Source organism: Pteronotus mesoamericanus, unplaced genomic scaffold (genome assembly GCF_021234165.1).
Source record: "Pteronotus mesoamericanus isolate MK-2021 breed Mesoamerican mustached bat unplaced genomic scaffold, CSHL_Meso_final contig_73, whole genome shotgun sequence".
Classification (NCBI taxonomy): domain Eukaryota; kingdom Metazoa; phylum Chordata; class Mammalia; order Chiroptera; family Mormoopidae; genus Pteronotus; species Pteronotus mesoamericanus.
The window spans coordinates 9678444-9704495 of record NW_026555245.1 but is presented as its reverse complement, the minus strand read 5'-3'; the positions used below and the strand labels follow the sequence as shown (position 1 = coordinate 9704495).

At 45.6% G+C, this 26052-nt stretch overlaps 1 protein-coding gene across 1 annotated transcript in view; it reads right to left on the bottom strand.

The window, feature by feature from the left end:
• Positions 1-4175: 4175 nt before the first annotated feature.
• Positions 4176-26052, bottom strand: part of GNA14 (G protein subunit alpha 14) — a 155489-nt gene continuing 133612 nt past the window's right edge. The window contains exons 3-7 of the mRNA XM_054583002.1: positions 12385-12539; positions 9879-10007; positions 8054-8183; positions 5360-5513; positions 4176-4366 (exon numbers count right to left, since the gene is read on the bottom strand). Coding sequence (XP_054438977.1) covers positions 4176-4366; positions 5360-5513; positions 8054-8183; positions 9879-10007; positions 12385-12539 — 759 coding nt within the window. The remainder of the gene's footprint in view (positions 4367-5359; positions 5514-8053; positions 8184-9878; positions 10008-12384; positions 12540-26052) is intronic.

Below are 26052 nucleotides of genomic sequence, written 5' to 3'. Positions count from 1 at the left end.
CCGCCCACCCCTCCCTCCTTCCCTCTTGTCTCTGTTGGTTTCTTTTCCTTTCAGTATTGCTGGTCTTATTTTCCTTGCATCTTTGTATTGTTGGTTAGGTTCCACTTATAGGTGAGATCATATGGTATTTGTCTTTCACCCCCTGGCTTATTTCACTTAGCATAATGCTCTCCAGTTCCATCCATGCTGTCGCGAAGTTTAGTAGTTCTTTTTTTCTTTCTGCTGCGTAGTATTCCATTGTGTAAATGTACCATCATTTTTTGCTCCAATCATCTACTGATGGGCATTTAGGTTGCTTCCAACACTTGGCTATTGTAAATTGTGCTGCTATGAACATTGGGGTGCATAGGTTCTTCTGAATTAGCGTTTTGGTATTCTTAGGATATAGTCCCAGCAGGGGAATCACTGGACCAAAAGGCAGTTCCATTTTCAGCTTTTTGAGGAAATTCCACACTGCTTTCCACAGTGGCTGCACCAGTCTGCATTCCCACCAACAGTGGACTAGGGTTCCCTTTTCTCCACAGCCTCGCCAGCACCTGTTGTTTGTGGATCTGTTTCTGATGGCCATTCTGACCGGTGTGATGTGGTATCTCATTGTAGTTTTGATCTGCATTTCTCTGATGGCTGGTGATGCCGAGCATCCTTTCAAATGTCTCTGGGCCCTCTGTATCTCCTCCTTGGAAAAGCGTCTGCCCAGGTCCTTTGCCCATTTTTTGATTGGATTGTTTGTCTTCTTGGAGTGGAGTCAAGTGAGATCTTTATATATTTTGGAGATCAAACCTCTATCTGATGTATCATTAGCAAATATATTTTCCCATATGGTTGGCTCCCTTTTCATTTTGCTGATGTTTTCTTTAGCCGTGCAGAAGCTTCTTATTTTGATGAGGTCCCACTTGCTTATTCTTTCATTTATGTCTCTTGCTTTAGGAGACATATCGGTGAAAAAATTGCTGCGTGGGATATCTGAGTTTCCTGCCAATGTTCTCCCCTAGGACTTTCATGGTGCTGCGACTTATATTTAGGTCTTTTATCCATCTTGAGTTTATTTTTGTGTATGGTGTCAGCTGATGATCAAATTTCAATTTTTTGCATGTAGCCGGGAAGGCTATAATTTTTATAACTTTTTTAATGTTTTGTTTTTCCAGATTTAAGGAAACTTTTTTTCTTTTAAACTATCTATCACTGACAGCAATTTGCTAAGTATACCTTTGTGAACAAGATGAAACAATTTCTCTTCTCGCCACCTGATTTCTGTAGAATTTGGAAATTTGGAGTATTCTTGTTTTCATGACAACATAGTTATTTGCATATGTTCAATAAGAATCTGTTCTTGTAACAGAGCACAATTGGAAACAGCGGTTTTATTACCAAGACTTTGACTGGAAGATCACATATGAGAATGCGCAAAGAATCATGTATGACCAGTTTTAAGAAGTTTTAATAAAGCCCCTTGGAAAAGCCACCTTGCTTACAGGGTTCCTGGCAGCCTTAGCAGGTAAGTAAGGAAGGTCATTTCCTGGCACTTGCAGGAATCTTAGCATATATTGGGGACCTTGAGAAGAGAGGAAGTAACCCAAATGTATAGACAGGTATTGCAGGCAAAGTTTGAGGGCAAGACCTTGGCTTGGATTCCTCGCCTTGATAGGCTTTTGACAATTTCCAACCTGAGATTCCTTTTGAAAAGTTCCAACAAAGCAGATATTAAAATTGCAGATCAACCACTATTCTTGCTGCACTTAAGGTAAATAATCAAGCCAAGTTTATTGAGACTGGATTTATTTTGAAAACAAGTTCATTTCACTGTAATTACCTTTGGTAAAAATGGGATGAGAGAAAAATGATGCTAAAGTAGAAACTATGATGCATGTTGAGGCTTATTCTAGTCCTGTTAACTGAGGTTTCATTTCCAAACTATAACCTGGACTGGATCCTGAATTCTTCTAGTTTTCTCAAATAATCTGGCTACAACTCTTCAAACTAACATTTCCATTTCCCTTACTCTTTTGACTTGGAATCAATAAGAACAAATCTCATGAAATTCCTAGAAATCTGGTATGTCCTGGTAAGTTATCACTTGTAATTCTAGTTATCTGAAGAGGCTTGTCACAGAAATAACCAAATTTATTTGTCAACTGCATTATAATGAACTCTCATCAAATCTTTAACCACAGTCATTTTTAAGCCTTTTTCATTTACGGAAGTTATTGTGTTGTTTTTGCAAAAGAGTTTCCAAAACCCCTGCAAACAGAATGTGAACACTTTGATATAAACTTCAGCTAAATGGTCGCAGTAGCTCCTGTTCAGACTCTTCCTGTCTGTGTTGTATGGGCCACTGAGAAAGTTGACCTGAACACTCTGTGACATCAGACACATTTAAACTGCAAAAGATGCTTCACCTAGAAATCCTTTGACTGGCTGCCCTCAGGACTCCGACAAATAGCACAATTTGTTCCAACCATTAACTGTGTTTTCTTTTGTTTCCATAGAAGTGCCTCTTATTAAATATCTAGCTGCTTCCACCTTATAGGCCTACCTTAGGGAGCCCACCTGCAGTATCACATCCTGAAATGAAAAACAACTTTAACTGATCTATTCTCAAGATTAAGAGACTGGTTGATGGAAATAATACAGCTGTCTATCAACTCAGCTTCTGGAGTGAGAAGTCCCTTTGATGTTTCAAACATCAGACTAAAGGGGAGCAGAATATCCCACCCCAAAATATGCCTCTTTGGCATACAGATTTTTTTTGAGCTGATTATTTTTAAGAAACAACAGACATGGGAAAAGTTCTGAAAATGTGGAAGTAGTGATCCTTTCATAAGGGAAACAAAGTTATAACAGAAATCTCTCCGTTTGTAAAGGTGCTACGCTCTCTGTGCCTGGAAGGGGACCGCTCCAAATCAGAAGGCCTCTTACCAATGGGCAATGATGCAGCTTAAATCTGTGAAACCACCGTACCCTGCCTTACTGCGATTTTCCTGGTACCCTCCCTTAACTGGCTTCCCTCCCCACCCCCAAGCACAATGTGAGGGCTTGGACTGCTTGTTGGAGAGTTACTCAGTTTTCCTGGATGTCTCTGATGTTCTTAAACTTTTGTTTTTCTCCTATTAATCTCTCTTTTTATTACAGGACTAGGTCTCAGCCAAGACCTGAAAAGGGAAGGGTAAGATTATTTTTCCTTTTCTATAAAGACCTTTAGAAAGTTTCTAAGTAGTTAACTGTGAAAGTTACAGCATTTTTCTTTTTAGGAGCAGAACCATACATCAACCATGACCTTAAAGAAACACAGCATACAGTGCTAATGGCAGAATGGTATATTTGTAGCCTCCTCGGAAAGGCACAGCGCACATGGTTGAAAGAGCACATTGCGGTGGCCAGCAGAACTTTGGCAGGGGTTACATTACATTTCTTAAACAATTGTGGCTTTTAGCCATTTCATAAGTGTGTAAGACCTGGTCACATACATTGGAATACACGCACACACACTTTTCAACAATATAATAACATACATGCTATCCAGAGCCCATTTGCCTTATGTCGACTTTGGCTTTATGGTGATCAAACTGTGGCAAAACCAAAGTAAATGGACTGACATAGTCATTAGTTTGGCTTAGAAAGCTAACACAAAAAAAAGAACTATTTTAAAAAACCTTGGACATGTTGAAGGCATCATACTTTTCAGCATAAAAAGAGAAAAACACTCAAAAATGCCTCAAAATTATAAGATTTAATAAAAAGCTTAAAACAACTTTTTAAAAAGTCACCCCAATTAATCCTGGCGGTCTCGAGCCATGATATCTAAAATTAATAGGCCCTCTTGTTATGTGATTTTCTAATGGCTGTTAAACACACTTACATACAATTTAAAAAGAAACAGTAAATCACAGTGGCTTTTTAAAATTCTATAAAACTTCAAATTCAAAAATTGCACAGAACCTTACAGCCAAAAGTCAAGAAAAGAAATATAAAAACAATTGTGGAATAAAGACCTCTTTAAAAGTTTCGTTAACCTCAAAAATCTTTCAAGCTCCATCACCCGTCTCTGTCCCTGTGGCCCGCGGGCAGACGTGGCACAGCCCGCGGGCCGGGCGGCCGGCGTCAGGAGCACTCAGAAATCAAACGCGCCGGGCCTGCCGCCCTGCCGCCCGGGGCTGGCGAGGAGTGGACAGCAGCTTTTAAACGAGGTTGAACTCTTTCAAGTTTAGCTGTAGAATTGTGTCTTTCACAGCAGCGAACACAAAGCGGATGTTCTCTGTGTCTGTAGCACACGTGAAGTGGGAGTAGATGACTTTCTCTTTGTCAGGATTCTGGTCTTGATAAAGCTTCAGGATAAAGTCTTTGGCAGCTTTCACGTCCTGCTTTGGTCCTGGTCACAAAGGCAGTGAGAGGAATAAAGAAGAGATGGACTCACCACCACGTACTCCGCAAAATTAGGTCCAGGGTACTCTTGTCCTTATTTGGGACCCTTCTTTAAGCTGTCTTATTTCTAGAGAATAGTTTTCCTGGGGCATTATTTTTTTTTTTTATTATCTCTCTTTATAAAAAAGAGTATTTTAAAGTGTCTGCTGGTATCTAAAAATTGTACTTTAAGGCAATTGGTTGAAAAATAGTGACCCAATTTAACTTTCTGACTTGGACCACTTTTAAAGAGAGGTCATTCTTGCTAACTCAGGCAGACAGAACTGGGCTAGGAGAGGGGAGAAGCAGAATATGGGGACTAACAGAATTAGCCACCCGAGTCTGATTTTAAAACTGGTGGGCTCCTGTACTACGTGGCCAACGCAGTTAGCGAAAGTTAAAAGCAAAGTGCTAAAATATTACTCGTCTAAATACCAATGTCAAACTTACTAATCTTTGAGACCCTGGTACCGAAATAATTAGAGTAGGTCATAAACTCTCCTGGAGCGGCCGTGTATATAAAGAAACTCAGTGCCTGCCCTGCTGCGTCCGCTAAAAGGGCCGCCACACTTGAACCTACGCGTGAGAGTGCCCGGCGCTCTGATGGGCACGAGGGATGCAGAGGCAAGTCAGGCAGAGTCTGCCCTCAGGAGCCGGCTGTGGGGGGAGCATGGCGAGCCCAGGCTGCCAGGGAGGCCCAAGGGAGGTGTGCCTGCTGGGGAGGGTGGGGTGAGGGTCAAGGGGAGGGTCGGAGGACTTCCCAGAGGAGGAGGTAACAGAGGGAGCTGGCTGGTGTATTCCAGGCCCTGGGAGAAGTGTGTGGAGGCAAAAACACGGACGCAACTGACCATTCATTCAAAGGAAGGTGAGAAAGTCTGTAAAAGGCAGACCAGGGAAGCCCCAGGAGCCACATTAAGAGCTCTGGACTGATGTCAGCAAGGTCGACAAGATGGACACATACCTGTGTATTCTGGAAAGTAGCTAATTAGATGAGAGTACATGATTTTCTCTTCCAAAAGATCCTTCTTGTTTAAGAACAAAATCACGGATGAGTTCAGAAACCAGGGGTAGGTGATGATGGTTTTAAATAAGGCTTTGCTCTCTTCCATGCGGTTCTAAGTGAGAAGAAAAGGCACTTAGAGTCACTAGAAAGAAAGGCAGTACTTTAGAAACAACATGCCCATCACTGGTTCTATCTGTCTGACCTGTCACGCAGCCGCAGGCTGGGGGTCCCTGTCCTTACTGAAGCTGGTAAGCACATGGGGGCCCTCAGCCTGCCACGTGCCCCATCCCCACCCTCCTGAGTCACCCCCTCGGGCTCTCCCCTCCTCCAGCACCTCAGTCCAGCCCCACAGATGCAAGGCTGTAAGGAAGACTTCTGTGCAACATGGAGAAAGAGGGTTCTTACCCATATGTGACAAAAGTTTTGTGTGTCATTATTGGGATTATCAAATGGGGGAAGTTCACACTTTCAGACCCGAGACACCCATTTGATGGGGTGTTGTGGGACAATGAGAGGAAGACTTGCTCTCACAGCAGGGCCACCACCCTTAGAAATGCTGGACACCGGAGAGGAGGGGACCCAGGCTACCGAGCAAGGACCCTGTGCTGCCCCTGGCACACCGGAAATACTGGCGCGCTGCACAAGGGAGTGGGGTCCCCAGGTGATGGGCGGGCATACCGTTGGTCACGAAACTTAAACATCTTCCCAAGCCCATATAATGTCAGGATTTGGTGGAGATCAATGCAGAGGGACAGCAAGGTTTCTGAGCATTAGACATTGGCAAGAAAAATATTAATTGTTCCTAATTTATGGAGAGCAGACAGGGCACATACAAATCTTATCTGGTGACAATAATTGTTGTAGATAGCATTCTGCTCTCTCAAGTATTTCTAAGAGGGAAGAAACAAGAACTTCCCTTTCAGGAGTCCTGAAAAGCATCAAAGCCCAGAGGGACATACAGTAAATCTCCATTTCCCTACCCCTGCCAAACACACGGGCTCATTCTCCCGCTCAATATGTTTTTAGGGATTAAGATTTGGAATTTATTGCCAGAGCGGTAACCTCTTGTGGCTTTTAAAGCTTCTTTAAAAAGTATTATGATCTTATTAATAATAACCTCTAAGGAAATACAACATATGAAAAAAATAATTTCTATACAGCACAATGAAAGGAGGCAACACCTGTCTGCAACCAGGAGGGAAGGGTCCAGAGTGGCAGCCACTTAATTTTTCTCCAGACACCTGTGTGTGTGTTGTGTTTTGTTTTGAGGACAGGGAAACTTTAATTTTTTAGTACACTGGGCTGAAGAATTTGTCCCTTGCACATCTGCGTAATCTTTTGAGTTTCTTGAGACAAATTTGGAGCCAATTTTTCATATTAACAACTCAAGGACTTTCCTTTTAAAAAAATTTCTCTGCTTGAAAAGCTGGGTGGCAGCCAAGATTTCTGTTCTTCTTCACACAATGACACTAACAAATGGGTTAACCCTCCACTAATTAGCTACTGTAACAGTGCTCCTCAGAGAAAAGTCTGCTCTGAAGAAATACAAGATGTGATTTGTTCATAGTTATTACCTAATCCTGGACGGACTTCTTTATTGATTTACTTTTATGCCCTAGAAGCAAGAGACATTTTTCTTCAAAGTCAAGAAGACTTGTGAAGAGCAGGGGAAAAGACGGTGGGAGGACAATGCTGTCCCATGGAAAAAGCCCCCATCCTCCCCAAGAAGGGGCTGTGCCGGTCACTTTCTGGGCAGAGAGCCAGCTAATGGCGTTGGCCCCAGCCAGCGCTGTGCACTCTGCAGAGAGTACTAAGCCCGGCGGGGTGGATCCGTCCCAGCTGCCCTGAGCTGGTCCTGTCCAGGGGAAGTGAGGGCAGGCACCATCCAGGAGGCCCCTGAACAGCTGCAAGCATCTGGTGCCACTCCCCATGCCAGCTCAGCTGGGACCTACGGCAGGAGGGCCACGGAGGGTGGGAAGCCTGTTCTCAGGTCAAGTTTATTAGACATAAATAGCATTGTTCAACTTCGGCAGTACCTTCGCATCCCTAGGGGATGTGGAAAAGATGCCCCCACCTCAAACCCAGCAACATGAATCTCTACTGTGGGGTCCAAAAGATGGTATTTGGTTTTTTGTTGTGTGTTTTTTTTAGTTTTGTTTTGTTTTTCAAAACTCCCCACGAGATTTGAACCTGCAGCCCAGGCTGAGAACCAGGGCTTTGGGGTGGCCCCGCCCCGGCAGCACATCAGACTACGTCCCACACTCAGGCCGCACACACCACCAGTTACATCAGAATCTCAGGCTGAATCCAGGCACCCGGTTTTCCCACAGGTGCCCATGGAGCTCCAATGCGCCCCCAACTGTGAGAACCAGGTTTCCAGGTCAGTGATCATCAGACTTGCGTGTTTATGTGAGTTACCTGGGATCTTGTTAAGATGCAGATTCTAATTTAGTTGGTCTGCGTTGACTTAGAAGGTCCCTATTTCTAACAAGCATCCAGACGATGCCTGTGCTGCTCGTCCACGGCCTCTTTGAGTAGCAAGACCGCTTAACCTCAGGAATGGAGTCTAGCGGCAGAGCCGGCTGGCTTTTTGCAAACTGCACAAATAGGTCGCTCTCTTCCACCGCTCACCAAACTCCCCACCCAGCATACCTCATTGTCAGACTCAGCCAGGACCTGGTCGTATTCACTCAGAGCAACCAAAAAAATAATGGAGGTGACACTCTCAAAGCAGTGAATCCACTTCCGTCTCTCGGATCGCTGGCCACCAACATCCACCATCCTGTTCAACAGAAACACAGCTCTCTCAATGGGTGGAACACATGACTCTTTGGAGAAAAAGGGGCAGGGATCATGATACCATGGAAGTCAGTACTTTTTATGTTACTCCTTTAAGAGTGGAAAGGGGTCCTAAGGTGGAAACATTTGGGCACCACTGCTTTAGGCAGTGGGGAACTGCTGGAAGATTCCTAGCAAAGGAGGACAGAATGTAAGTGAAGTTACTGAAGATGACGCAGAGGTCACTCAGGGGGAGCCTGCTGGGGGACACAGGGTAGGAAGCTGCCATCACCCAGGCAGAAAGCACAAGCACCCCCTCGGGCATCACTCTGCCCACGGGCGGGCTGGGACGCCAGCCACGGAGGGGCAGAAAGGCAGGCGGTCTTCCAGGCCCGCTCTGCATCCTCCAGGCCCCGGCCCCTTCCTCTTGTCATGGCTCCTCTAAGTTGTCCACAGATCCTTTGTCCGTTAGGTGGATGCTGCCCCTTCTTCCCTATAAAGATGTGTAAGTGCCCTCTGACAATGGAAATCCGAAGTGTCTGTAGGAAAGATCGCAGGGACTCGTAGCCAAAGGACCGGTCCCAAGCTTGAATGCTACAGGGGTCAGGCCGTTTATGAAAGTGAGTCCGGGGGGCCTCTGCAACGCGGTAAAGCGTGCACCTGGGGAGAGGTGGGGGCCCTGGCTGCAGGGGCGACTGCTACACAGCTGAAGCCAACCACCGGGGGGCAAAAACGCAGGCTCAGGGCGACCGGATCCGCCAGCTCTTCAAGAGACGCTAGATACCAAATGTTTTACATGAAACAGCCCACATTTTAAATGTTGGCTCAAAAGTTTTTTAAAACACCAAGTGAGCCAAAGAGAACACATCTGGGGACCAGACACAGGCTTCGGAAGTAGCAAGCAGCGTCGATGCGGGAAAGGTTCAGATAAGTTCATGGGCACACAGCACAAGGGATGTGCTCACAGAGATGCAGAATTTCTAGGGACCACAGGGCACCCCACTTCCCCAGAAGCACTGAGGTGTATTGAGGTTTGCAGACAGGACCTGGACGTGGCAGGACTGGACTTGTGTTGTCTCAACTAGAAAAACGTGTAATGACTCTGAGGGGACTTACGGATATAAAATGCTTTGAAATCTGCAGTGCTGTGCCTATGTGCTGTATGAGTATTCATTTTTGCCATAATTAAATGCAGTGAAGATCTACATAAGTCATCCTAAAAGTTACTATATTTATATGTGAAAATTCTTACACAGCTATAAAATAGTTTATATATTATGTAATTTTTAATATACATTTTTGTACTGATTCTTAGTTTTCTTTTTTGAGGATAAATCTTGGAAAAGGGAAGAGAAATATTTTCAATGTTATGAAAGAGACATCAGTGTATACAGTGTGTGGGTTATAAAAGTATCTGTGTGTGTGTGTGTGTGTGTGTTGAGATGGAGGGAGTTACACATAAGAATCATCCCAGACATTAATACAGAGACACTTCATCTCCAAGGGGAACAGAAAGGTGGGTTCCTCTCCATACTAGCACTTGAGACCTACCGTAATTCTAAATACCCCGTGATGGAGAGGGCATGCTGCCCTGAGAGATATAACCCCTTTCAGGAATAATGTGTGTGAGAATACTTTCGGAGACTTCTAAGCCTGCACGGACAAATCTTAATGGACCATGTGAGGGAGACATTCTTACCGGAAGATGATGTTTTCCAGGTCAAAGGGATACTCAATGATGCCAGTGGTGGGCACCCGAACTCGAAGCACGTCTTGCTGCGTTGGCACAAACGACGGCATGGCGATCCGGTCGATGTCACTCAGGTAACTGTGACATTAGAGAACAAGGCGCTGAGACTCATTCTAGAGAGAGAGGGAGTGTCCACCCCAGGGAAGTCACCCCAACTTGGAGCGACCTCCACTAAGACTCACGGGTTCCATTAGTGACTTTGAGGGCCAGCTCTCCTACAGCTGTTGTGGAGAGAATATGGATCAGAAGCTTTCATGAGCCTTCTGGGAAATCTATGGGTCACTCCACCACTTCCTCCAGGATCTAGGCTTGATCACTCGCTGGCCTTGAGAGAGGGAGCAGGGTGGGAAGGAAGAGGATGCTGGAGTCTGCCCTCCACCTTCCAAGGCCCTTCCCCCTCCTGCACTCGCCCTCATCCAAGAACATTATAGAATGCAGATGCTGTTCCTGAATGCTTCACTCAATGAGTTAGAGTTTCTAAGAAAATAGGAACGCATGAAACAGGCTGACAGGAAGTTCTTTCCAAATAACAGCAAGGAAAGGTTTTCCTATTACACAGAAATTAAACATCAAAAATAAACCAAAACTTGTCTTGGATTATTTTTTGCTATATATTAAAGAAAGCCCTGAAGTTAAAGAATAATCACTTCTCTGGGGTGAAACAAGAGGGCACTTTAAAAAAAAAAAGCCTTTCTCAAAGGCATCTTAGAGTGAAATAACTCAGGGGCTGGGCAATGACAGAGCCGGTGATTCCAAGCCCAGCAGCCTTCTGAGACCCACCCTCTGTGCCCCATGCGTGACCCTAAGGCTGACCCTCACTGACTTCCATGTGTGTGATCTTTGCACCTCTACTGTTCCACCAGACTGTATGTTCCTCGACGTAACCGAGCACTGGCGGTACCTGCTACCCTCACCTCAGTGCCTGGCCCACCGCAGGCACGCGTCACATTTTTTGCAATGAATGCCTGTCCAAATAAGCAGGCATGACTGGCAGAGCAGGTGACAACCAAAGGCCTGGACCAAGGAAATGCACAAGTGTCTCAAGTCTCACCAGTTCCAAAGGCGGGGTGACTCTCTGGGTTTAGTTTCTCTGCTGTAGCTCTGTCCACCAACCGAGTCACTTTCCATGTTCCTCTCAAACCTGCCTCAGTTTTCAGGGCTCTGCTGAATTTTGTAGCAGCTCCTGTGGGTCTTTTCCAAATGGACCTACACCAAGAGCCCCAGCCCCTCCCCTCCACAGAAGCAGACGGCGCTAGGCTCTGTCAAGGGAGGGCCAGGGGTGCCTTGGCTGACCGGGGGCTGTCCCTGGCTCCCCAGGTCACAGGCAGTCCGCCCTCCTCTCGGGCGCTGCCCCCCTCCCTTCCGGCTCTCTTCTGTGCCCACCACCTCAGTGGGACTCCTTTCCTTTCCTTTTCCTGCTTTGCACCTAAATGTTTCTGAACTTACATCGGTTGTGCCAACCTGGATTAATGGATTAAACACTCAGCCTGGGACAAATGCCAAAGGTCAGATTCCAGTTTCCCTTCCTGCTCACTGCCTTGTTCAGATGATGGGAGTGAATCACCCACCAGGCCAGCTCAGGGGGCGATGACAGCCCCTGAAGGGAAGGGGGTGTCTTGGGAAAGGATTTTCGGGCCCTCAGAAGATGGAATGTTACATGGGCCAAGGCGGGAAGAGCCAAGCTGCAGAAGCAAGGACCGTGGTTATACTATTTGCTCAGTGATCTGGCTGACCGAGGCAGTACCTCAGGAAACTCTTAAGACAATGAAATTCTGTGATCTCACTGGGATAGTTTGCATGCAGAACCATCTTTTTTTTTTTTTTTTTCCCCCTAAGGATAACATTTAAAACTACAGCTCTGTGGATCCAAAAAAAAAAAAAAAAAAAATCATGTGTAGGCCTTTGCAAGTCAACAAACAAAGGGCTCCAGGACTGAGCTTCCTCCCTGTGCTGGGCCCGCAGAGCCGATGTTGCCCACCAGAGGGCAGCACAAGATCAGCCACTGACAGGCCTAGAGCAGTGAAGTCTAAACTGATGGTAGATTTTAGGGTAATTGGACCTGGACCAGTCCACTGATCAGGAAACCGGAAGGCAAAGGGATGTGGAGAGGAGGAAAGTGGAAGCCAGAAGCAGATGCAGTCCTTATTTAAATCAGATCATTTCAGCACCCCGAATGAGATCAGTTCCACGACGGAAACCCCACTTTTGATTTAGCCTCATTGAAAAGGACAGAAGTTCAGGGGGTATGAGCAAGGAGAGAAATCTGGGAGCCGTAGAGGGACTGCAGGTTTTAGTAGGTGGGAAGAGACCCACCATGAAGCAAGAGGGATACAGACAAGCAGGAGGGAGGTAGTGTTGCCCCTCGAGCTAGACGCAGCTCCCTTTTCCCCATGAGAAGCTTCTCTGAGGTACATAGAGCACGTTGGCCTGAAAGCCCCTTGGTCGCCGTACTCACTATTTGGCCGAGTCTGACAGCTGGTATTCCCTCCTCCGGTCGTAACACTCCTGGATTCCCGGGTCCAGCCAGAGCTGCTTGATGGCCTGCGCCTGCTCCCTGGAGAGCGTGGAGACCCTGTCTACTTCCACTTCTCTGATCAGCTGGGCATTTTCCTACACAAATAAAAGAGAGCCTTTTATTAAGCAAAGGAAAGGAAGCCAACCCACTGGGGACTCAGGGACAAGACTTGCCCTGGGTTGTGGATGAGGGAAGACGGTAGTGCTGAAGTATGGTGGGTGCCCTCCGGAGGGGCTTCTCCCAGCCACGTCACCCCGCTGCAGCCACGCTGAGGGGAGCTGATGTGGCTGCATCGCTCAGCGGAGAGAACCACAGAGCCCCACGCCTGTGGCTTTCCGTCCCAGCCGTCCTCGGGGGCCAGCTTCACCTGCACCCAACACCCGGTCATGTGAACAGAGAAACACTGGTCCGATTGATCATCATTAACATGCTACTTATCTGAATATCTGCAGAGCCTGTGGAGCAGTTTAAAAGTAGCTGCTGTTACTGTCAGTGGCGTACCAAGGGTCGGGTGGCAGAACGGGGCGGAAGCAACGGGGCAGTGCTTTGTCTTTAGAGAACTGAAAACCAGTAGTAACACCAACTAATCCCCCGTCTACTCTCTTTTCCTGTTCTTAAAACGATTTTTTTAATTGACCTTATTTTTTAGAGCAGTTTTAGGTTTACAGCAAAACGGAGTGGAAAGTACAGAGAGTTCTCATAGAGTCTGCTTTTCACTATCATGTGTCACTGATAAAACTCCCACTGGGAGAAGCCCTCCCATAGCAGCCCCCGTCCCCACGCCACCGATTGCTGTACTGTTATTATGCATATTATTACCGTCATTATTAAATAATTATTGCTCTAATGCTATTGCTCTATTTCAATAATTAAGGTCATTATTACTGCAATTACAGCAGTTACCGTTTATTGCCCACTTACTATGTGCCAAGGCTTCTACATACATTACCTCATTTAATCAATGGAGGGCTAGCACAAGACCAGGAGCCTTTCCAAACCTTAGCAAATAGAAATGATAAGGTTGGCCTGCATCCACAACATATCCATGTGTTAGTCCCAGAGACTCAGCATCCATTCTTGGCTGCAAGTTGAGCAGACAAGAGGATTCTGCCCAGAAAGACAGGAACCTGGCCCCTTCTTCACTCTCCCGTCTTGCAGAATCTCACAGCAATTACATCACACAGAGCCGGCTACTCACAGGCAGCTCTGAGTCAGCAAAGCATCCATTTGGCAGCTGTGATCTCCAATATATGTGGTACCCCAGAAAAGCTGCTCTTATCTTGCATTGCACATTCTCATTAATAATACAGCAGGAAGCCAGAGAACAGGTAGGTCTAGATTCACCTGGCTCAAGCATGACCAAGGGCTGTGATGAAATCAACATGACTTTGCACCATATCCATCATCAGAGCAGATAGAAACTCTTCCGCTAGACTGTGGGATCCTCAGGTGGGTAGAGTCTCAAACAAGATAACAGAAGGATGAATCAGTGGGACGTGCCCTAGGTGATGAAGCAGGACCCTAGTTCTAAGTAGTGTAGTTGGGACTTTTAAGGATCCCAACAAGTTATGTGCCTCAGTCTCCTTGTTTGTCAAAGGAGCCAGTGATTTTCAGGGGAACTTGATTTATAAAGAATCACCCAACTGTAAGTACGAGTAGCCTTATTATTGTAGCAGGTGCCTAATAAATACTGGGTTGGCCAAAAAGTTCATTTGTTTTTTTCCGTAAGATGGCTCTAGTACTGCTTTATTGCCTTTACCTTCATTTGAAACAATTTTGTTAGATTGTATTGTGAAAGCTATCACATCAGCATGCATTTAAAACAACTTACCAAAATTAGTGAATTTTTGTATAGCCATTTTAATATTGAAGATGGAAGAAACTATGCAACATTCTAGGCATATCATGATTTGTTATTTCAAAAAAAGTAAAAATACAACTGAAATACACAAAAAAGATTTGTGTAGTGTATGGAGAAGGTGCTGTGACTGATAAGACATGTCAAAAGTGGTTTGCAAAGTTTCGTGCTGGTGACTTCTCACTAGACAATGCTCCATGGTCGGGCAGACAAGTTGAAGTTGATAGTGATCAAATTGAGACATTGAGAACGATCAACATTATACCATGTGGGAGATAACCGACATACTCAAAATACTCAAATCAATAAAGTTATTCATGAAAATGAAAAATTTGTCTTTTATGGAAAAACACCATATGGACTTTTTAGTCATCCCAATATTTCTTGTTTGCAAAACAGGACACGTTGATAGCCCTTAACCCAAAATGTCCAGCCCCACCCACTAGCACACTTGATCATCTGCCCCATTCTCACCAGAAAGACTGATGAATGGAGAATCTGGACAGTGTTTGTATGGAACAGAAGGGCTGTCTCCCACTTCCCACCCTCCTCTCTCCACCCTCCCTCCTCCCTAAAGGATCACATGGTGTCTTCTCACCCTCTAAACTTAAAATATCTGTGCTTAGCTCGGCCATCTAAATTTGAAATGTCTGTTTTCTTCTCTGTCTCTTCACAACAAATCCCGAAGTGCCATGAGGGCAGAGTCAATGTCTTACTGGTTCTTATATCCCAGAACCCAGGGCAGCAGCGTACAGCAAATTAACAGGTGCCCTCTGTTGATGCAAGTGTCCAATAAACATTTGTGACATTTAGATACATAAAAAAATGTATCTAAAAGACAGAAAATCACAAAGGAAATAATAGCAAAAGGATGCTAGGGCGGGACAGAAGCCTCAGCTGGTCACCGCAAGGGCACCGGGAGCTAGAGGACAGGAAATCTGAGGAGGAAATGCGCCGGCGACTCTCGGTCATCCTTCTCTGCTTAAGAGGTGGCACTGCGAGAATCATCGGGGATGTTACAAATATTTCTACCTCCTCTCACAGACACAACTTAGGATTGTTCTTCATGGCAAATAAAATGTACGCGGGATCAGCACTTGTCTCTTTTAGGAAGAAACTTCAGTCCCTCAGGAAGCCTGGTTAATGGAGGCAGAGGCCCCGTAACACATTGAACACACCCTAATACGTATGTAGCGTGAGCAATAAATCAACCTTTATTGTGTTGAGTAAAATGAACTTTGGGGGCAGCTGGAACCTACTCTTTCCTGACTGACACATGTTGCAAAGAATAAACCCAGCATTCAGGTAGTAAGAGAAAAAGTGCATCACAGTGACATATCAAAGGGGAACACGGGCTTCTCCACAGGCTGCTACAGGATGGAATTTGAGCAAAGGCATAGACCTGAGCTTTCAGCCAGGAGAAAAAAACATTTTGTCTGTTCGGCTAAGTGAGGGATGCTGCAGGGAACCTGGCACAAAGGACGAGGAGAAATCAGCCTCCTTTGCAACCCAACAATGGGACTTGGGTTTGAAACAGACTGGACTCAAAGGGCCCAGAAGTATTCCGAGTTCACAGGTCTCCTCCTGGTTAGCTCTCCCACCTGTCAAGAGCAATTTTTTTTTTAATTTCTGATTTTGAAATAATTTGACTTGCAAAAATGTAAGGAAAATGGTACAAGAGTTCCTCTCTGCCCTTCAAGATTTCCCAAATATTAACGATTTACTCCCTTGCTTTATCATGCATCCCCCTTCCCTCCAAGCATGTGCATATGCACATGCACACACATACTTTCTTCATGAAACATTTGAGAGGAAGTTGCAGACATAATGCCTCTTTATCTCTAAAGACTTCAGTGTGCTTTCTTTCCATGATGATCACAGTATAATGACCAAAATCAGGAAATTAACGTTGATACAATATTGTAATCTAATCTTCAGACCTTATCCAAAATTTGCCAGTTGTCCTATTAATGTTCTTTTTCTGCCCATTCTAGGGTCACAGTGCCTTTAGTTGTCTCTTTAGGCTCCATGTAACTGAAAAGTTTCTACAGGCAGAGAAGTCATTTTTGTCACTCTGATCAAGAATGGCCTGACCAGGATTACATCCTTTTTTTTTTTTTTAAAGATTTTATTTATTTATTTTTAGAGGGAGAGAAACATTAGTGTGTGGTTGCCTCTCACACATCCCCTACTGGGGACCTGGGCAGCAACCCAGGCATGTGCCCTGACTGGGAATCGAACCAGCGACCCTTTGGTTCACAGGCCAGCACTCAATCCACTGAGCCACACCAGCCAGGGCTAAGATTACGTTCTTTAGTCACTCTGTCATCATGAGGATGGCTGGCAGAGAGAGAGGAGCGCAGCCAAGACTCAGAATAGTCCACGGGTAAACACTATGAAGGGAAGGGAGGAGTGAAGACAGAGGGACCTGTTTTTAAAGTAGATTTTATTGAAATATGAGATGAGTGACTTCTGTCCAGCAGGCCCTCTGATACCGTCACTCCGTTAAACATTTTGTTGTAATGGTGAGATGTCATAGGAACTTAATTCTTGCTTTTATTGATTAGCCAATGGTAAAATTGGTTTTGTTATATGTAGTTTCACTAAAAAGTCGCAGAACCTTTTGACAATATGAAGTGAGGACTTATTGAACACGAACAACAATGCCTGTGTGTCACACAGAGTGGGGCTTGGGCATGTTTTCCTCTGGCGAGGCTAGATGGTTTCATGCCCAGGAGCGGGGGCACTTGGATGGATGGGCCTGTTCAAACTACTCAGTAGCGCCCACTCTCTAAGAGCAGGAGCCCCTTGTAAGTGTTTTGTGCCATTTAATACTGGCTTCTTCATCTCATAGAGAGAGGTGGAGAAAAGTTGGAAGAGAATCACATTTACGACTTGGGTAGGGGACATGCTGACTCTGAGGTAGCCAGCATCTAAGATGTCCAGGATGCAGGTGATCACAATGGGTCTGTAGTTCACGAGAGCCCTGGGCTAGAGGAGCACATTGAACTGAAATTGTATAACATACTCATTTCATTGAAAAGAAAGGAAAATCACAAAGGAGCCAATTCAGTAGGTACAACAGAAACATGACCACTTTCTCAAACACTGAGCTCCTATCTGGCTTTTCCTCTCCTCCTTTCTCAGACAAACCACCCTCTCCCTGCTGTGAAGGAGGGACACGGAAAACAGATGTCCTACATGTGTTTCTCTTGGAAGTTCCCAGGGTGACAGTGAAAGGAGTTGCTCACAAAGTGGCGCCTTGCTGGTTTCACACATGGACCCGCGGCTGCCTGGGTGACAGGCTCTGTCGAGCCCAGCAGGCCCCTCTGGCTGGGATCCAGGGCCCAGCGGGCAGCCCGGCTCTCCCCCAGACCCTCCCTGGGAAAAGGCCCCTCCCACCCCACTGACCGCACCAGACCGCAGGCCCGGCCCCACGCCTTCTCTCTGAGACTGGCTTTCTCTCTGAAACGAGGGGAGAGTCTCCTCTCGTCAGGGAGCCAGTGTTCTTGTTCCTGCATCAGATATTTAAACATTGTCATTAAAATCTATATTCATTAACATGTTCTAGATGATAAAATCCTAACTCAATATTTCAACTGGCATATGTGGTACCTATGAACCTCACAAGCTTTGTGAAAACAAGTGAGATTAAAATACATAATTAAAAATTAAAGTTCTCTGTACCACAGTATTTCTGACTTTTGTAGAATCACTCCTACTTGTCTTGTTTAACATCTACATCAAGGTCCAGAATTATACAATATATCCTATTGGATGAAAGTTATGAAGTAAAATTTCAGTGTTCCATAACCATCAGCTTTTGAAGCATCGCAAACATTATAAGGCCAACTATGCTAGAGAAGCTTTTTCTAGAGAAAATAAATGAGGAACTTCTGGGAAAGGAAAACTGGAAAATGTCAGTCAACTCTTCCACTAAGGACAGCTAGAAATGGAAAAAAATATTTTCAGAAATGTGTTTAAAAATATCAGAAATTAAAGAAATAGTAAATAATTTCTGGGCCAAAATATAGGGAAGGATGGCATGCGAGGAGTTGAACCCAGCATCTGGAAGCCTTTTCCCTGGGGCTTCTGCTTATTTTGGAAGAGGAGGGTGAGAGACTGGACAGCTCCTGCCTTAAAATCTCAGCGCTGGGGTATAGGGGTTGGAGTCCAAGGGCGAGCGAGGGCACAGGGCCCTTGGAAGCCCTCTGGCTCTGGGTTGGGGTCCCTGAGAAAAGCCCTTTGAGGGCTGAAGCTCACCTTGGAATCATTACAGTCTCAGAATTGAAGATCCCTGGACACCTAGCATAAGAAAAGGAAATTCTTTCCTGGAGTTTGGAAGATAACATCTTTCTTATCCTAAATTATTTTTTTCACGGGTGTCCAGCACATCAACAAAAATAACCAAGCGTAACAAGAAGAGACAACTCCAAAAAGCAGCAACAAGTAGAAAGATGAAAAAAAGATATACCACACAAACATTAACCCAAAGGCAGCTGGAGACTCTATTAATATAAAAGTGGACCTGAAGGTTTATTTATCAATAATACCTCAATACTGAAAAAAGTAGACTTTAAAGTTAAAAACATAAGAGATAGGGATTTTTAAATGACAAAAAGCTTCCAAAAACATAACTATTCAAAAGTTCCACGTAGTTAGTAGCATAAGCTCAAAATACAGAGAACAAAATTTCTTAGAGATGGCAAAAGAGACAAATCTCATCTTACAGGGAATGTTAACATACCTCTCTCAGTAACTGATGAACAAAAACTTCAGTGATGATATAGGCAATTCAAACATCATTCTCACCAAATTTGACCTTATGGACCCAGGCAGCGCCCTATATTAACAATAACCACAGAATACGCACTGTTTTCAAGCACATCTAGAAAATTTACAAAAGTGACCATTTATTAAGATTCACATTAAAAAATGTGGTTTTCCAGCTTCCTCTGATCAAATTCCAGCTTCTCTATGGGCCCACTTCCCAGTGGCCACCATCTCACCGGCCCACTGCCGCACACCTCTGAGTGCTTACGCTCTGGTCGGAAACCACCCAGATCTCTCCTTGTGGAGAGCAATCTTCCATCACACTCATGAGGGAAAGTAAGCTTTTCTAAGTAAGCTTTTTTAACCCAATTCAAGATTCAAAAGAAATCTTTATTTCTACTCCAATTTTTATCCTCCTCCTTCTCATCTTTTCTCCAACAAAAATAACAAAATTCGCTGGCCACAAACTGTTGGCATGAAAGGCCAAATCACTTTATCTTTTTCTGTCAGTCAAAATTTCAGTGGGTTTCACTAATATGGTTCTTTCCAAAGGCTCCAGCAGCAGATTTCTTTGGCACAAACATCTGTAGCTACGATGACTGTTAATAATGCAGTTGGGAGATGGAATCCGTGGCCTTGGACTGTGTCAACTTGGTTAAGCTGTAATGACATTTCCCAGGACTCCCTTCCATGTATGGTTCTGGGTTAGGGTTGGCAACAAGAGGAAAAAAATTTTTTTACATTTAGGGAATTTTTTTCACATTGTAATTTTCATTTTTATTTATTCTTCCCTGGTCTTATTGAGAAATCATTGACTTGTATATAACAAACTTGCATACATTTAAAGTGTATAGCGTGATGGTTTGATTTAATTATATTGTGCACTGATTACCACAACAGTTCAGCTAACATCTCTCTTCTCACCCAAGAGATGGAAGTTGGAGGTGAAACCATGGCTGTTCCGCTGGAAGGTCAGAGCTCCACTTCAGCATGCACTGCGTCTGATCTTCTGGTCAACCTCGCTGCACGGGGCAGCAACCTCAGTGCCCCCAGCTCCCACTCGGATCTCCTTCTCCACCTTCTCCACGCTCTGGGGCAGCTTCTCCATGCCCTGGGTCCGACACACGTGCAGGGCCATGGCAAAGGATGCCAGCTGCTTCTACAAGTGACCTGCACTGTCAACATGGAGGTGGTGAGGGACGTTTGCAGGCCCCACTTCATCCTCATGGGGTCTGTTTTGCCTTCGTGGATTCTGGTTTTTCTTTTCAGGCTCCAGTTTGTCTCTGCTCTGCCTGCTTTAGGTCCAGCTTTCTCCCCGACAGCCAGCCCTGCTGACCAACCACCAGATATGCAGGGACAGCCGTTTCCAATTCCTTCCTCACACCTCCAACAGCTATATACAGTACACTCCCTACAATAAATCCATTATTCCATGTCACTCTAAGCAACCCTGACTTCCTAATCAAACCCAAATGGATACTTAGGACCTTCCATTCTGGTCCATTCAATTCTACTTGGGGGCAAAATCCTCTGTAACCTTAGGCCCAGGTGGTGGTAGCAGCTGAAGCCTCAGCTGGGGTGACCTGAATGTCCCATACTCAGCCAGGCACTGACAGCCCGACTCAGTCACCATCCCATACATGGTCTCTCACCTGCTCCATACTGGATCCAGGACTGCCATCTGAGAATATAAACAGAACCATGGCCCTGACCTTGAAGATTTCAGAATGACAGCTATGCACTTGGTAGGAACTACATTAGATCTACACACAAATGCAAAGATATCAAAGAAAGGGAGAGATTTCAACTGGGGATGAGGGGATGGGCTAGGATGCCAAACCACAGGTGGCCTGATTAATATCTGATGTAAGGATAAGTGGGCTGCATCACCGCCTTCATGAATGTGGATTCCAAACTGTGCTTGACAAAGGTGGCCGTGTTAAAGGACAGGGGCCAGATCAGTTCTTTGCTATATAAACTTCCATCTGCATTTCTTCCCTGAGATGCTTTCTAAAGTACCTGAACCCCTTCAGGTCCCAAGGTAGCTGAATATATCCAAGGTATAACTCACCAGCAGCACCTGATACTCCCCTATGGGTCCCTCTCCCCGCAAAAGGAATGAGTATATTTGGCCAATGCAAGTTGCCTATCAGAAAATCATTTGTTGGGGGCCAGTTTTACTGCATGTGCTCAGAAGCCATAGAACATGGTCATGTGATGTATAGCAAGATGGGACTGTCCATCCCTGTCACCACCTTGCTCCTCCCCCAACTCCCCTAGCACATCCAAACTGTATCCTGACAGAGAGTTCCAGTTAGCAAAGGGAAGGTTTGTCTCTTGTGCGTCTGTAGAATCTGTTGGGAGGGATGTCAGAGTCTATGCCAGGACCCACCTAGGTCCTCCCCAGATGAAGGTGCTCAGGGTGACTGAGAAGGCAGGGCATGCGGGGAAAGGCGGAGAAGCAGGAAAAGGAGCGCGACCGGAGAGGCGGGGCGGGAGGGATACCCCTGTCCCCAGGAAAGGTAATAAATGCCTTGCTCCCCTGTCGGCTTCCTGTAGCATCGCAATCTCTCTTCGGTATTGGATTATGTCTGTGACCTTTCTAGACAATGACATTTTATAACTAAAGGCATATAGGTATAAAAAGCACTAGCTCAATTCAATTCAAGAGCAGTTTGATTCTGAATATTTATTTGTAAGGTTGGTTGTTAGACACTCAAAGTGTTTTCCCATTGAGACAGAGGCTGCTGTGGGTCCCCCGAATCCTGCGTTTTAGCCGCCCCTGGGCTCACGGGTTGTGTGCCCCATTTCCCCACCACCCCAGGAGTTAGGTGGGACCTCGTAGCTGAGTCCTGCACCACGGACTTCAGGCTGAAGTGAAGTACGCCGCTCCCAGGCCTGGCCTTCAAATCCTTCCATACAACCTCCTGCACCCTTTCCTTCCCCGTTTCTCAGCCGAAAGGAGAAGGCGATGAGGGCCCAGAGGAGGGGAGCCCCGCAGGGACGGTGGGGAGCACAGCCCCCCACTCACCACCTCCTGTTGGATTTAGATGGATATGGCTGAGAAATATTTCACTCAGCTATTGAAGTTCTGGTGTCATGAGAAGGCTACAAATTTTACTTTGTACACCCATGGAGAGAAAGAAATGACTTTAGGATGGGGAGGTCCTAGGCTAGCGCAAAGGAACCCATTTTTAGCCAGCACAGAGATGAGCCATTGTACTGAAGATACCAGGCCACATTTGGGTACAAGGGCCAATGGGGTTCTGGGACAATATTTTAATTGTGCTTTTATTTTTTTACTTTTTACTTATTGATTTTATAGAGAGAGAGAAAGGAACATGGATTTATTGTTCCACTTATTTATGCATTCATTGGTTGCTTCTTGTATGTGCCCTGTCTGGAGATCGAACCCTCAACCTTGGCGTATCAGGACAACTCTCTAACTGAATGAGCTACCTGGCCAGGGCCCAGGTATGATTCCTTAAGAAGCTACTTATCTCTGGTTTCACATCTGCTACCCTCCCCACACACACACCCCATTCCTACCTGTGAGTGTCTCTCTCTCTTCAAAGTCCCAACTTCTCAGACCCAAACTGCAGTACCACTTCCTAGACGCACACTTTCTGAGAGTGTGAGCACCTGAGCCTCCCCATCCCCTTTTCCGCAGTCAGAAACCACAGGTTTGACAGGCAGGAGGGAACAACAGCTCTGAGTTCTTATTTTTTTAGTGCCTTTCTTTTATCCATATCTGAGCTGAAGCTTAGTATTATTAGAGAGAACAAGTTAACAACCCCCAAAGTTTAGTGCTTTAACAACACACACAAAAGTGCTTTACACTCCTTCTCAGTCCAATATGAGTCAAGGGTGGGGGAGGGGCGGACTCTGCAGAGGCCCAGGCAGCCCTTATCAAGTGTCCCCGCCAACTCCCAGCGCCCTGGAGCCCTGCACGGCCCTATTTTCACCCAGTTGGCAAGTGAGGGAGGAGAACAGTGGGCTGCACGTTTTACAGGTCAGGTCTGAACAGGGTGGATTTCACTCCGGGACACACAGTTCATTGACCAGATCTAGTCGTAAGACGCCACCTGCCTGCAATAGAAGCTGGGAGATGTGGTCTTCCTGTGCTCAGGTTGAAAGCGGAATGGGATTTGGTGAACACCTCGCATTGTCTCTGCCACTCACAGACCCTCAGTCTCTTTTCCTCACCACAGCGGCCTTCCAGGCCTATGCAGTGCCTGCGTGTGCTTTTGTACAGATCGGGGTAAACTACAGTGGCGGCCAAACCCAGCTCCCAGCCCGCCTGTGTAAATTAAGTCCCATTGGGAGTCAGCCACACCCTCCATCAGCAAACTGTTGCAATAGAGTCTGTATGGTGTGCAAGCCTATCATGCTCCTCTGACCCTTTACAGAAAATGTATGCGAAGCTCTGGTGTAGATGAATTTCTCATCATGTGTGCCGAGGAGAAACTGCTGCAACCTTAGCTTTCTCATTCATCGAATCAGTGGGCACATAACAATGAAGCACTCACCGTTCACCAGGTACCATGCTGGGTACAATGCTGGGTACAAGATTGTGGCTGTGAAAAAAACTTTGTTTTTATGCTCAAGTGTTCAGTCCTTATGGGAGTGATGGTAAAAGACACGTACAGCACAGAAAAAGAATCCTCTACAAACAAATGCCATATGATTTCACCCATATGTTGAATCTAATGAACAAAGTGAGCTGATAAGAAAAATGGGAACAGACTCATAGATGGAGAGCAGGACAGCTCGTGGAGAGAGGTTAAGGGGTGGAGGGGTTGAGCACAAAGGAAAAAGGACCCATGGACGTGGACAACAGTGTGGGGATGGCTGGGGGGAGGGGGGATGAGGGGACTAAATGGTAATGGGAAAAATGCAACAAAGATTAAATAACAATAAATAAATAAAAACAAACAAACTTAAAATACAATATCAGACTTAAAAAAAGGAAAAACATAATCAATTAGTATGAAAAGCAAAAGACTCCTACCTAAGTAAATTTCCCCAGCTGTTCAGAATTTTTGAAGGGCAACACCCAAAACTGGCCAGGGTTATGGAGCCGCCCTGTGACTGGAAGCATATAGTAAAATTAAACAAAAACACCACCCAGTGGAAAAAGCTGGGATTGTTTCTGATTCAGACTCCTTTTCACAAAATTTTGAGAATGTTCCCATTTCTTTTTCTCCTTCCTTACTTCCTTAAGCAGGCCATTTTATTATGTCCCTGTTTCCTAAGGTATAATATTACTCTGTTTTAATAAAGTCTATGCTGTGTCACCAGTTGGGGACCAAGACCAGACATTTCCAGACACTCTGAAGTCCAAGCCCCCAGGCTGGCCCTGGAGTAGGTGAAAGGTCCCGTATTCTTCCCGGGGTGCTACTGACATTCAAGGAAAGCCACTGGATTAGGGGAATATTCTTTAAGGCAACTCCCAGAAATCCTCCCCTCTACTCCCTTAAAACAAGTTTTCTATTCAAACAACACAAAATGAAGAAAATGCAAGATTTGAGAGTTAGTTCAGTAACACCAGCCCAGCAGGCACATCCAAGGCTGAGATGAAGGACAAACATTAAGAAAGTTCTTCCGATGGCACCGGGCCAGAGCTGTATCTGGATGCCTCCCGTTAAAGGTCGTCTAGGGCCTGGGTAGAATTCTAGAGACTCTGTGTGTGTGCCTCACAGTCATTCCGAGAGCCTCCCCTCCCTACACACACACGAAGACCATGGGAAATCAGTAGGGTGGGTGGCCCCAGACAGGACTATACACTGGGGCTGGGCAGAGGGACGTTTGCATTCCGTGGCTCCTTGTGTCCTCAGGGCATTTGCCCCAGGTCTGGCAGGATCCTGAGACTTTGGAATTCGGGTTCCCAGCCAGTCAGACTGAATGAATTGCCTTTTCTATCTCCACCCAGGATTCTTCACGCTCATTACTCTTGGGTCTTGACTTACAGGATGGGCTACATCAAGGCAAGATGAGGTGCTCTTTTTCTCTCTTGACATTTCAGTTCATGGTGACTATGGTCAGCCCAGCAAATATAAAGTGCTCAGCACGATGTCGGGTACCCAGTAAAGCCTCCATGGATGGCGGCCCTCATCCACGTCCCTGTGCCTTCCTAAAGGCCTGGTGTTTATGTATCATCTTGAAATAAGTTGGTCCTCATCCTTCACAGATTTTGTGTTTGCAAATTCACCTACTTGTTAAAACCCGTAACCCTCAAATGAAAATCCACAGCGCTTTCGTGGCCATTTATGAGCAAGCACAGAGCAGCAGAAAGTGGGAGTTGCCTGATGCCCATGCTCCCGGCCGAGGTGGGAGAGGGTGAGGCTCCGCCTTCTGGTTTCAGTTCTCATAGTGTAAACACATGTCCTTTCCATAGTACATTTAGTGCCTTGATTTGGCATATTTGTACTTTCTCTTGGTTTCATCACTTAAAATGGCCCCCCAGTGCAGTGCGGAAGTGCTGTCTGTGATCCTAAGCACGAGAAGGCTGGGAGGGGCCTCGCAGGGAGAGTAGACATGTTAGAGAAGCTTCCTCTGGGAATCAGGGACCTCAGAATATAATTTCGGCTCATCCGCCAATAAGGAGCCATGAATAAATCTGTCAGGCCCTCAGGCCTCAGTTTCCTCATTGGTAAAATGAGGAGGGGTTGGTGGGGTGATCTTTTCTGCATTAGCATTCTGCAGTGCTAAAGAACATATTCTTTCATTATTAGACTTTATAAACATTTAGTCTTGTGGACGCTCTTCTTTAAGGAAACACGCCTACTGTAATAACGTTTCTGGAAAACCCAAAGGCAATCACTGTAATTTCCGAGGGAGGATGAGTAAATCATACCTAGTTGCGGGTGTTAGAGATGGCCTCCATGAAAGTACAAGGAACGCACAGCACAGAACCACAAAGGACAAGGGGCTGTTGCTGCTCCTGGGACCTAGGGTCAAGGCTCTTCTGGGTTGGC